At 38.6% G+C, this 12,761-nt stretch overlaps 1 protein-coding gene across 1 annotated transcript; it reads left to right on the forward strand.

Annotated features, from left to right (window-relative positions):
* Positions 1-1,133: 1,133 nt before the first annotated feature.
* Positions 1,134-7,745, forward strand: KERA (keratocan). Its single transcript, XM_075552730.1, has 2 exons — positions 1,134-2,019; positions 7,404-7,745. Exons 1-2 carry the CDS (start codon positions 1,134-1,136, stop codon positions 7,574-7,576), a joined length of 1,059 nt encoding a protein of 352 aa, XP_075408845.1. The 3' UTR covers positions 7,577-7,745.
* Positions 7,746-12,761: the final 5,016 nt, after the last annotated feature.

The raw sequence follows: 12,761 nt of genomic DNA on the forward strand, positions 1-12,761 counted from the left end.
CGCAGCAATGCTGCAACTGTCGGCGATTCGACAGCTCGTGGAAGCAGCGCTGCGCAGGTCATTTTCAGAAATACAAGTAGCAAAGTTGAAAGTCAGCATTTGGCTGACTTTATTTTTCACAAGGAATCCATAAGTCGTATTATGTCCTAATCCAGTAGTTGAACTAAATGCAAGTTGATCAGAATGTTATTATTTGCAGTTTGTCCTGCATTACAATAGTTCTTTTCATCTGTAACTTTGATGTTATTTGGAAGGGGCTGTGGTATCTTTTACATGTATGCAATGCCAATTTCTGTTGATCAATTTTTTGTTATTAGTCAGTCACTTCAAAAACAACTAATAGCAAGAGTAATACTGAAAACAAGGAAGCTTTATCTCTATCTTAAACATGTTATTTTGTTTATTTTTAACCAACCACAATAATACCATAGTAAAATGCATTACTTATGCAATTATGAGATATATGTATAAATAGACTTTATAATTTAATTTCCCTGATTGAACCACTTGATTGTGTCCATATAATATTAGAAAACTTTCTCCCTGAAAATGAAACTGAGAAGTAGAGCAATAGAATGCAAGATCAATCACACACTTTGTTTCAGGTTTTAGAACCTTCCTCCATAACAAACTGTTAAAAGATGTTCTTTGATCTCTCTAGCGCTTTGGTTCAAGGGCCCAAGGTCTTGAGAAATGTCATCCAGAGGCTATGCCTTCTTCAGTGCCAAAGTAAAAACATGCTCCTATCTTTTAGGAATACCACAGACTGTCGATTTAAACTCTTAAAGGATTATTTTAAGTATTCATTACTGGTTTCAGTTAACTTCCTTGCATTAAATAGCTTGAAAAAGCAAGGCACTCATAGCTGCTAAAATTTGCTATTTCTCTGTTTTTATTGTGACTGAGTTAAACATGGTCAATCAGTTCCAGTGTTTGCAAAATGATTCGCACCGAGTGTTTACTAAACATATATGTGATCATTGATATCTATATATAATCTTTAAAATAAGTTAAAACTCATTTGGCTCTTTCTAAGAGAAGCAGAGTTTACTGATTATTTTGATTCATACATTGAACTAAAATCAAGGTCACCTATCATCTAATTGTTTTATCCCTTTCTTCTAGGCACGATCATGGCAGCCGCTATGTATTTCAGCATCTGGGCATTGCTCACAGCTGACCTCGTATGTACTCGGAGTGTGAGGCAGGTTCATGACATGAATGAGCCTGAAGATTGGGATGTGGATGATTTCATGTGTCCCCGGGAATGTTTCTGTCCGCCCAGTTTCCCTACTGCTCTCTACTGTGAAAATCGAGGTCTTAAAGAAATCCCTGCCATCCCCTCCCGGATCTGGTATCTTTATCTTGAAAACAATCTGATAGAAACGATTCCCGAGAAACCGTTTGAGAATGCCACCGAGCTTAGATGGATAAATCTAAACAAGAACAAAATAGCCAATTATGGAATTGCAAAAGGAGCCCTGAGCCAATTGAAAAAGCTCCTTTTCTTGTTTCTGGAAGATAATGAGCTGGAGGAGGTGCCTTCCCCACTGCCAAGAAGTCTAGAACAGCTACAACTCGCTAGAAACAAGGTGTCCAGAATCCCTCAAGGGACCTTCAGCAATCTAGAGAACCTGACCCTTCTTGATCTGCAGCACAACAAACTCTTCGATAATGCATTTCAGAGAGATACCTTTAAGGGACTCAAGAACCTTTTGCAGCTAAATATGGCCAAGAATGCCCTGAGGCAGATGCCACCAAGATTACCAGCCAATACAATGCAACTGTTTTTAGACAACAATTCCATTGAAGCCATACCAGACAATTATTTCAATGTGATTCCTAAAGTAGCCTTCCTGAGGCTAAACCACAATAAACTATCTGATGCAGGTCTCCCTTCAAGTGGCTTCGATGTCTCATCCCTTCTGGATCTTCAACTGTCTCACAACCGACTCACAAAGTTTCCCCGCGTCAGTGCTCACCTCCAGCATCTGCACCTCGATCATAACCAAATCAAAAGTAAGTAACCATGAGGCTGAGTTCATGGCAATTACGTGTATTAAAGCGCCTTTGAACTTATCCACCGTAGGTTGCAGTGTTATTTATTCTGTTTGCTTTTCCTAAGTAACGTACTCCTACAAATTTTTAAAAATGTACTTCTGATTTTCAGAACTAAATTTTGTCTATTCGCTAACAGTCTTAACGAACCAACGGGCCAAAGTCTTTAAATTGCAGCCTGAAAATAAAAAGGTCTTTGGTACCTACGTTTGATCTATTGGAGCCCTGGTGACGTAGTGGTTACCTGTTCAGCGACTCACTGCAAGGTTCAAAGTTCAAAACCACCAGCTTCTCGTGGGTGAAAGATGGGGCTTTCTATGTTCATAAAGAGTTACAGCCTCAGAAACCCACAGGGGCAGTTCGACTAGGGGATAGAGCTTGCTATGAGATAGACTTGGCTTGGTGGTTCGGAGTTTGAGTTTTCTATTGGAAACATGCAATACGTCTATCTTGTTTTAACTATGAGGAGGTCATGTTACTTCTACCTTTCACTTACTTGAGGCTTGTAACCGACACTACTGTGATTAGTAAGACAAGTGATGTGGCACCAGATGAATCCTCTGTTGCAAACTTCGGTGACAGCTGAGACCTGTAACTCCCCAAATGAGAGTCTTAGCTTTAAATGAACGGGCCCTCCACATGTGGTGTGCATAGACGAATGGACCTGCCCCCAGAGTTCAGATTGAGGAGGTCAGGAGTCGGGCTGGATAAGCTCTGCTTGAAAAAGATCCCAGCTGGTACTAATACTGCTTCTTTGAGGTGTGTGATTTGACAGTAGTCTTAGCTTTGCTAAGTTAAAATAGACATATACTCCCTTGCTAGGTGGCATCTTTTAGACAGAGTAAACTTTCACAAAAATGGGTTTCACAGGGGAAGAGAAGTGGACCCGGCGCCAGGGAGGCACAGGTGCCATGAAGAAGTAAGTGATTGTGGAAAGAAGACTCTGGAAACATTAAGGAAAACTGAGCATCTTAATTAAATAATTCTTAATTATTCTTGAGAGCACACTGAACCTGGTATGTAAAAGGAAACTACCTTGATCCATCTGTGAGGGGACTAGACCTAGCCTGCAACCGATCCCTGTATCTTTCACCTCTGAAAAACAACTCAAGGCTGATCCTTAGGGAGATTTCTCCTGAACATTTTAAAAATGTATACTTACAAGGTGATATTCAGTTGGGCTCATAAGAAAACAACACAGCTAATTGTCAGAAATATCTGTTGCTTTATTATTCAATAAAGTTTCCTTTGAAAAGACAACCAGATAAACATACCGTTGGTAAGGAGCTACCACTGTTGCATTTGATGTTACTCGCTTCTTCACGATTTTCTGGGTTTTTTTCCCTAAGAACATTAAAAATCCAGGAATTACAAGGGCAGGCTGCTGTCACAGCATTTATTTTTCCATGGCAATGAAACACATTGCTCAATTCTAGTCAAAAGCAGACGATCCTGCAGAAAAGATTTGCTAGGAGAAGAATCTGTTCAACGGAATAAAGTAGTATCCCAGAGAGCATGGAACTACATATATGAATGTTTTCTTGTAGAAAGTTCTTGACTTCTACAGTGACACTTTTCATGACAACAAAAGACTCACAGACGGTTCATATCAAAGTTCATGTAAAGTAACTCCCCAGAAGCCCGAGTTGACTTTGTGTTTCACACCCTGCATTGTTTATTGAGGGTGCTCAAAAGTGAAGTCAGACTAGTGGACACACATATGCTAGGCACTTACATAATTACATAAAGACATATGAAGATGACTTTATCCTTGGTCCACCCACATTTTGCAGAGTTTTCAGTCTTTTTTCACATGTTGCTATTTTATTCTTTCTTTCAACTTTACCATGAATGAGTACAAATTGGAGAACTGGTAAAGACACAAATAATTAGGCCCAACCCAATAAGTTAATTCCCAGATAGTACTGATTTCACTCTGCCCAGGACACTTTGAAGTAAACGTCACTAGTTAATCCTTAACAGGAGTCTATATGATACTGTTCACTCAACCACTGCCATCGTTGATTCTGATCCATATAGACCCTATAGAGTAGGGGAGAAATGTTTCTGTATGCTTCCAAGACTATAATTCCTTACAGGAAGAAAGCCTCATCTTTCTCATGAGGAATGGATAATGGATTTGAACTATTGATCTTGATTTGAGGTTAGTAACCCAATGCATAACTCACTAAGATTTCTACAAAATGTAGAACAAAACCCAAGTTGGATGACAATATTTTCCCACAGTTAAAAAGCGAGTAGAATAGCCAAGCACCACTGAGCAAGGGATTCTCATGTTAAGCCTAAATGATTATGTCTTTTCACTCATAAAATCACAACACATTTATCCTTAATATCCATAATATAAGACTTTAGAAAACGTTGACCAATAAGGTAATAAAAATAAAAATAATTAAAATAATAGCCATAGCATCAGTAAAGAGGACTTGATTTATTTTATTCTTAATGTAGCTATCAACATGGGCATCCCAATATTCCAATATAATTGACAATGAATCACAATTTCATGCCTAGTATTGTTGGCTTACAGAATGTTATAGTAACTAAGGGCTTTGTTATTTTCCCCACATAATCTACTATAGCTTACTTCCAAAAGAATGCAGTTTATATAAAGGGTCATCAGAAATTGGAGAACAATGAGTATGTCTTATCTAAAATTATGGAAATAAGGAGTTTTTTTTCTTCTGGATTTTAAAGGACTTCAAATTAGGCATATATTTATGTATTTGAATGACTTACTTCCCTGGTGCTCTTTTAGAAATGCCATAATTAGTTAAAAATATCATGAACAGTTTAGGCACTGGTTTATTTTATTTCTTTTATTCAGACATGCATTGCTTATGGGACACGAGGGTGGTGAGCTGAAAATGGCACATGACAAGGAACACATTCTTCTCAGTTCACTAGTAACCCCTAGTAGTGGAGAAGAAATAGACTGGCACTCAGTTCTGCATCTTTTTCTTGAAATAGTTGGTATACGTTACTTCAGCACTCTCAACTACTGCTTCCATAATGTTCAGATAGGGAGAATGATGTGTATGTAACTTTTATTTCACTGTGAGGAAGTATCTTTATCAAATTAATTTCAGATCGGAGCTATTCAACCCTTGTGTCATAATGGGTTACGAGTTGAGTTGATAACCATAAAATAAACTGTTCAAAAGCATCCGACTCTTGGCGTGAGAAAGATGAAGATTTCTTTTTGTGTAAAGATTTACAGTGTCAGAAAAGCAAAAAAAAAGAAGCTCTACTTTGTCTTACAGGGTCACTATGAGTCAACATTAACCAGATGGCAGTGATTTGGGGATCGTGGTGGCATTTTTGGTTCCACATTAAGTTGCTAATGGAAAGGCAGCCGTTCAAACTCGTCAGTCACTTCATGGAAGGAAGATGAGTCAGGAGGCACCTGTAAAGTGTCAAGTCTTGGAAACCCCCAGGGCAGTTCCACTCTACCCCACAGGGTTGCTTTGAGTTGGAATTGACTGCATAGCAGTTGGTTTGTTATTTTGTGTGTTGGCAAACAAAAAACATTCAATAAAAAACAAATACACACATGACCAAGTAAGTCATAGAGAAGGGCCCTGCTCTAAGGTAAATGTACCTAATAAGGGAGGATAACTTGCCGAAAATAGTTCAACAAAGGACTTAAACTCAGAATACAAATCCACACTTAAGATCAGCTATTTCAGCCTGACCTTGGTTGGCTGGAGAGCATGCACATTTCCCTGAAGCTTGCCAATTTCATTGGCCTTCTCTCCCGAACACTCCTAACGCTCAGCACAACCATTGGTGCCAAGGGCTCTGATCCAAGGCACATGTGTCATTTCTCACATTTTAGCCATCTGAAAAGGCTGATGGGAAGCTTCCTGGCTGAGTTTTTTGTAATTCAATTCTTGGCAACTGTTTCCTCTCCAATTAAGTGCACTTAAGTATAGAGATTCAATGTTGCTTTTTGGAAATATAACATATGTTAATTGTACTTTTGAAAAATATTGGCATCGTACCCCAGGGATTTGAAATTGTGCAACTTTTAAGGTAATGTTCAAGTGTTTCCTGTTCTGAGTCTGTTCTACCCATCTACTACTGATTCTCCTTTCTGTTCTGCAGTCATCTGTCCCGTTGTTCATCACTTTTTCTCTGTCCTCCCATGCACCTACTCACTATGTCTGCTGTCTCTAGTTGCCATACCGTTGATTCCAACTAATAAGACCCCAGGTGTGCAGAGTAGAACTTCTCCGTAGAGGTTTCAAAACCCTGAGTCTTTTTTCAGAAGATTACTGGACCCATCTTCCCAGGCACCCCTGGGTGGGTTGGAGCTGCTGACTTTTCAACAAGTAGCCAGCACTCAACCATGTATGCCACCAGCCCCAAACGCTCTTTGCTTTCTCTCCTGCTTCAAACACTCTGTCTCACTGTACAGTGATCTCCGCAAGCTTTTTGTGTTCATGCAAAGTAAGTGACGTGGGCCGCCTGTCCCCAGTTCACCAAGCAGGGACAGTGGGAGAGTGAGAAAATGTATTGAGTCCTGGTACCTAAACATACAGATTAAAATAAAAATCTGCTTCCTGAAGCAACAGGTACAGGGATGGTTGATAAACAGGTCATGCAGGGAGGGTCTTCTGGAGCAGTCTGGCCTGTGAGTAGTTTCCCTGCTGCTCAGATTGTTTTTGCTTAGATGGGCATCTCCACATTCCAGCTGCAAGTATTCTTAGCTCACTTTCTGCTTTTCAGATGGAGATGGGTTACTATTATCTCCTAAAAGAAGGCACTAATAGTGTGTTAGCCCATCATGAAGTCTAACAAAATTGAGATTAGAACAAAAGGAGAGTGGAGAACAGGATGCTTCCGATATAAGGGGCCTGTCCGTGTTGGCTCCTTACTCTTAGGTGCCCTTCAGATGGAGATGGGTTAATCTTACCTTCTAAATGGAAACAGCACATGTTTGTCAGTTCATCATGAAGTCTAACAGAATTGCAAGACTGGAACAAAAGAAAAGCAAAGTACAGGAAGCCTCACCCAAAGCCTGCTGTACAGTGAAGCATCGCGTCCAGTTTGCAAGCATAGACTTACCTTTGATTCCATCATAGCCCCTAACATTTCTTTTCATTACTCTGTACTACGTATAGCCGAGTGTACATGTTGTATGCTTTACAGGATCATTATATAAAACAGATATTTTCAACCTCTCGCAAAAATGGCTTGTCAAGCTTCTTATCTCCCAGATCTCCCAGGTCTTCCTGAGAGAGTTGTACAATTTCTTGGTCTATGCAGTCTAGGTTTTCTTACGTTTCTTTCACCCGCTTATGTCACCTTTGTTTTTTCAGGTGTGAATGTCTCTGTCATATGCCCACCTCCTCCTGCGGCGCCTGGAGAACGAGATTTGTTCAGCTATGGACCTCGTCTTAACTACCTCCGCCTGGACGGAAATGGAATCGAACCACCAATCCCCATGGATTTAATGAACTGCTTCAGGCTCCTTCAGGCGATCATTATTTAAGCACATCTTCTGCGATCTATGATGGGTTTAATGTTACGATTCCTGACGTAATATTTGTTATGATTCATGCGTTTAGAAAAAAATCACATTTTCAATTGCCCCTTACCACTCTTGTCAGGTGTGCAGCTTCTTTGATTACAGCCTCTTCCCAGTGGCCACATGCTTGTGCCAATAACACCCAGCATAGTCTCTAGTGATTGGTTTTATTTTAACTCATAGACTGGACACAGAGTTGTTATCAACTCAAAGTAGTATATTTTACTTTTTCCTCAGTTTATTAACAAAACATTTAATTGCAGTGTTATACAGTAAAAAGGATATATGCATTTTTAGCAGTACTTATGTAGATACTCGTTTCACAGTACAAATACAGTAATAAGCAGGAGGTAGAAAGGAATGAGGGCAAAATTTAACAAAATATTGCTTTGTCATTATTGTAATGAAATAAAGGCAAATTCCTAAGTAGCTTTTGCACAAGAATAGATATTTAGCTCAAAACTGAGTAATAAAATAACAAAGTCTATCAAAGATTTCATAGCAATAGGATCGTGTTACTAACATGAAATAGGGAGGACCAAGGCACTTATATTCTCTATCATTTCTTATACTCATTACAAGGTATGCCAAAATTAAACAAGTGCTACATGTTACACTACTGTATCGTATTTTAGATATAATTTTAGGATATTAACACTTGAAATCCACTTGCAAATTTTTCACCTTTTATATTTGTTATTTTTTTCGACTTTTTTAAATAAAAAGAATGAGTGCTGTCTAAAAAATAAACACAACATCATTATTTTAGGGGCATGATTCACAAATTTTATGCAAATATATTCTAATGAAAACATATGAGAGTAACAATTATTTCTATTTTTCTAGCTATGAATGTTTATAAATATGTTTCTATACTTCCACATTAATTTTTATATGGTACACACAGAAATAAAATTTACACCCCATCACTTGACATTTCAGTTGACTGTCCAGTTCTCTGAGAGTTAAAAAAATTTCAGAATTGTAGTAAATAATTGTATTTTACTTTCTTGTTCTGATTTTCCAAGGAATGCAGTTTATAATAATAAAAATTCCATAAAGGTCACAGAGTCACATAACTATTTTATAAACAGTATCCTGAAGTCCTATAAATATTGATATATGTTCTCTTAAAAAGGTTCCTCTGGATATATAAATTTGTAAATTATGGGTTAAAGAGAGTGAACCACTCTAAAATTTAACATGTTCTTCTATAAAGTGAATTTCTAAGAAGAGAATATCACATGCAGAATTGCCCACACACTTTTTTGGAGTGAGGGGCCCAATTAACATATTTGAACACAATTTGGAAAATGTCAAGTGAAGGCAAGAATCAAATTAATTAGTATTTTTAAAATCACCCATTGTCCTGAATAATTTTTAAAAGACCTCAAACTATATAAATATAGTTATGAAATATATATTATAAATTGTGTCATAAATGTACAGGTGCTAATATACTATTAGTGGGCAAAAGAATATTTTTTCAACGGTTTTATTTACATATAATTGGCATATAAAATTCAATAGTCCAAACACATTAAGAGTTGAATAATCATATTCATAATGTTTTAAAAGTTTTTCTTAATTCTTTTTTGTAATCATTTTATTGGGGGCTCATACAACTCTTATCACAATCCGTATATATATATATATATATCCATTGTGTCAAGCACATTTGTGCATTTGTTGCCATCATCATTCTCAAAATACCTACTTTCTACTTGAGCCCTTGGTATCAGCTCCTCATTTTTTCCACTCCCTCCCTGCTTTCGCCTCCCTCATGAACCCTTGATATTTTATAAATTATTATTTTGTCATATCTTACACTGTCTGATGTCTGCCTTCACCGACTTTTCTGTTGTCCATCCCCCAGTGAGGAGATTATATGTAGATCCTTGTAATTGGTTCCCCCTTTCTGCCCCAGCTTCCCTCCATCATCCTGGTATCGCTACTTTTACCACTGGTTCTGAAGGGTTCATCTGTCTTGGATTCCCTGTGTTTCCAGTTCCTATATGTACCAGTGCACATCCTCCAGTCTAGCAGGATTTGTAAGGTAGAATTGGGATAATGATAGTGGGGAAAGGAAGCATTTAAGAACTAGAGGAAAGTTGTATGTTTCAACATTGCTACACTGCACCCTGACTAGTCTCCTCCCCATAACCCTTCTGTAAGGGGATTTCCAGTTGTCTACAAATGGGCTTTGGGTCTTCACTCCGCACTGACCGTATTCTCGATGATATGGTTTTTTATCCTTTGATGCCTGATATGTGATCCTTCTGACACCTCATGATCACACAGGCTGATGTACTTCTTCCTTGTGGGCTTTGTTGCTGCTGAGCTAGATGACTGCTTGTTTACTTGCAAGCCTTTAAGACCCCAGACCCTATATCTTTTGATAACCGGGCACCATTAGCTTTTTTCACCATATTTGCTTATGCACCCTCTTTGTCTTCAGTGATCGTGTTGGGAAGGTGAGCATCATGGAATGCCAGTTTAAAAGAACAAAGTGTTCTTGCATTGAGGGAGTTCTTGAGTGGAGGCCCAATGTCCATCTGCCACCTTAACACTAAGCCTATACATATATGCATAGATCTATTCCCCTACCATCATATATAAATACATTTGCATATGTGCATGCCTGTATTTTGATCTCTATAATGCCCTTTGCTTCCTAGTTCTTTCCTCTATTTCCTTTCACTTTCCTCTTGTTCCACTATCATGCTCAGCCTTCATTTGGGTTTCAGTAATTCCTGTCAGTTACATTGTCCTTGATCAAGCCCTACCAGGCCTCTTACACTCTCCTCGCCACTGATTTTGGATCACTTGTTGTTCCCTTGTCCCTGGGTTTGTTAACACCAATTCCTTTCCCCTACCTCCCCTTCTTCCATATCCCCCCAGAACTGCCGATCCCATTGTTTTCTCCTCCAGATTGTTTATGCAACCTATCTTATCTACATAGACCTGCACAGATAATAATATGCACAAAAAACAAGACAGAGCAAAACAGAGAAAGAAAAGATAACAAAACAACAACAAAAAACCAATGACAAAAAAAGGAAGAGCCTGTAAATATTTCAAGGTCTGTTTATTGAGCTTGTGTTCCTCATTATTAGCTCCCCATTCCCCCCTACCCTTCCCTGCCATATTCTCAAAACCTGAACTCACTGCCATCGAGTCAATACTGACACATAGTGACCCTACAGGACAGGCTAGAACCGCTCCCTGTGGACTTTGAAGCCTTTTACTGTATTTATGGAAGTAAATTATAGGACGGAGATGGTATTTAAGGGAGAAGAAAGCCCCATTTATCTCCCACAGAGAGAAGTTGGTGGTTTTGAACTGTCACCCTTAAAGATCACCGCCTAATGCGCAACCTCTACACCACCATAGCTCAAGGAGCCACTAATCCAGTTACTGTCTCTGGAGATTTACCTATCCTGGCTGTCATGTACAGAGAAATGTTTAAAAACAAAAACTAACACAGTAAAACCGATAAAAAGCTCAATTGAGAAGAAAGCAGAAATATTAAAACTGGAGCAACTTTAAGTGGATCCTTAGGGAGCTCAAAAGATCGGGTGCTAAACCTGAACCTAACTGCATCTGCAACAATGCACTGTCCACAGGAGCAAATGGATATGCGGAAGGAAAAGCAATGACTTGAAGTGCTGCGCTGCGAAATGTGGGCAAGACATTCCAAGAACTCCGAAAGCAAAAAGTAGAAATCAGCATCATTTGCTTTGATGTCCTTGGTTGGTTCGGAGACATGGCAACCCTTTCCGAACAGAGGAAGACCCTGGCCAGGCTGCACCATCCTTACAATGCCAGCGATGGCTGAGAGCATTGTTGCAGCCAATTGTATTGAGCCAGCTCACTGAGCTTCTTCTTCTACACTGACCCTCCTTGATGTCCTCCTCCAGGAAGTGGGCTTTCCTACTAACATGTCCAAAGTATGTAGAGTGGAGCTTTGTCATCCACCTTCTAGGGAGCATTCCATTCCGGAGACCCATGTTTGCATTAAAAGTAACACTTAAAAGGCATTGGTCATCAAGTCTATACACAGAGAGCACAAACCCAAGGGAGAAGTGGAAAAACTGCTTTCAGAGAAATGCAAAGAGAGATGAACAAATATGATTGTTCATGAAATTACCTACTTTTACTTTTGCAAATTTCTATCTTGCACATATTTTACAGAGTTTGGACAAATGGGACAGATAGGAATTTGAATGTTTCAATACTCTGATGTGCTCAAATCATGGATGATGAGGTATATTAAGCTGTACATGGAGAAAGCAGTGAAATATACAAATGAACCTGAATATTAGGCATGCCAGAAAACACTGAGAAAGTGTTCAAGATGACCTCACATGGTAGTCATTTAATGGTAAAGAAAATGAATATACACAAGATGCCCACAGTATAGCTGTTGCCACTGTTAACCTCCACGGGGCCAGACTACGGATTCAAGGGACAGTGAAGCAGTGCACTACTCAGTCGTATTGTGGCGCCATTCTTGGCGACAGAGTAGACACTTATGATCCATAGACAAATAGAAAAATTAAAGCTTTTAGAATGTAATATGACATCAGACTGCATCAATTGTTATATTGTAGAAGTGATTCAATTGATTTCTTTTAAAATATTAAAATGCAAAGGACTCAAAATGAGAAAAAAAAAGAATCCAGTCACTACTGTTTTCAACCCTCAGCTATTAGGTATCCCCAACTTGAAAATCAATAAAAATATACATAATGCTTGATAAAACAAACTAGTTAAAGAATACTATCTGAAATTATTAACTGATTCTGAAAATTAGTGTTTTTATCCTGAGAATATGAGCAAATAAACATGAAAAAGGAATGAGTGACTGACCTAAGTTCTCAGTTGTGACGGCCAAGATAGTTCAACACTTTTTAAAAGTTATTTGACAGAAAATTTTGACCCTAAGTAATCACTCCAAATGTTGGGAAAAAGATCTCAGCAGAATGAAATGAGAATTGCCACGTCAACGCGTCTGTGTTTGCTAAAGAAACAGCTGTGACTGGGGAGCCTGGGGCAACAGTTTGATATTCAAAGTATCTTTCTGAAATGAAGTGATGAATTTCAACATGTTCACAGAAACGGGAAAAAAAGCTCACACCCACTTGAA

This window comes from Tenrec ecaudatus, chromosome 6 (genome assembly GCF_050624435.1).
Source record: "Tenrec ecaudatus isolate mTenEca1 chromosome 6, mTenEca1.hap1, whole genome shotgun sequence".
Classification (NCBI taxonomy): domain Eukaryota; kingdom Metazoa; phylum Chordata; class Mammalia; order Afrosoricida; family Tenrecidae; genus Tenrec; species Tenrec ecaudatus.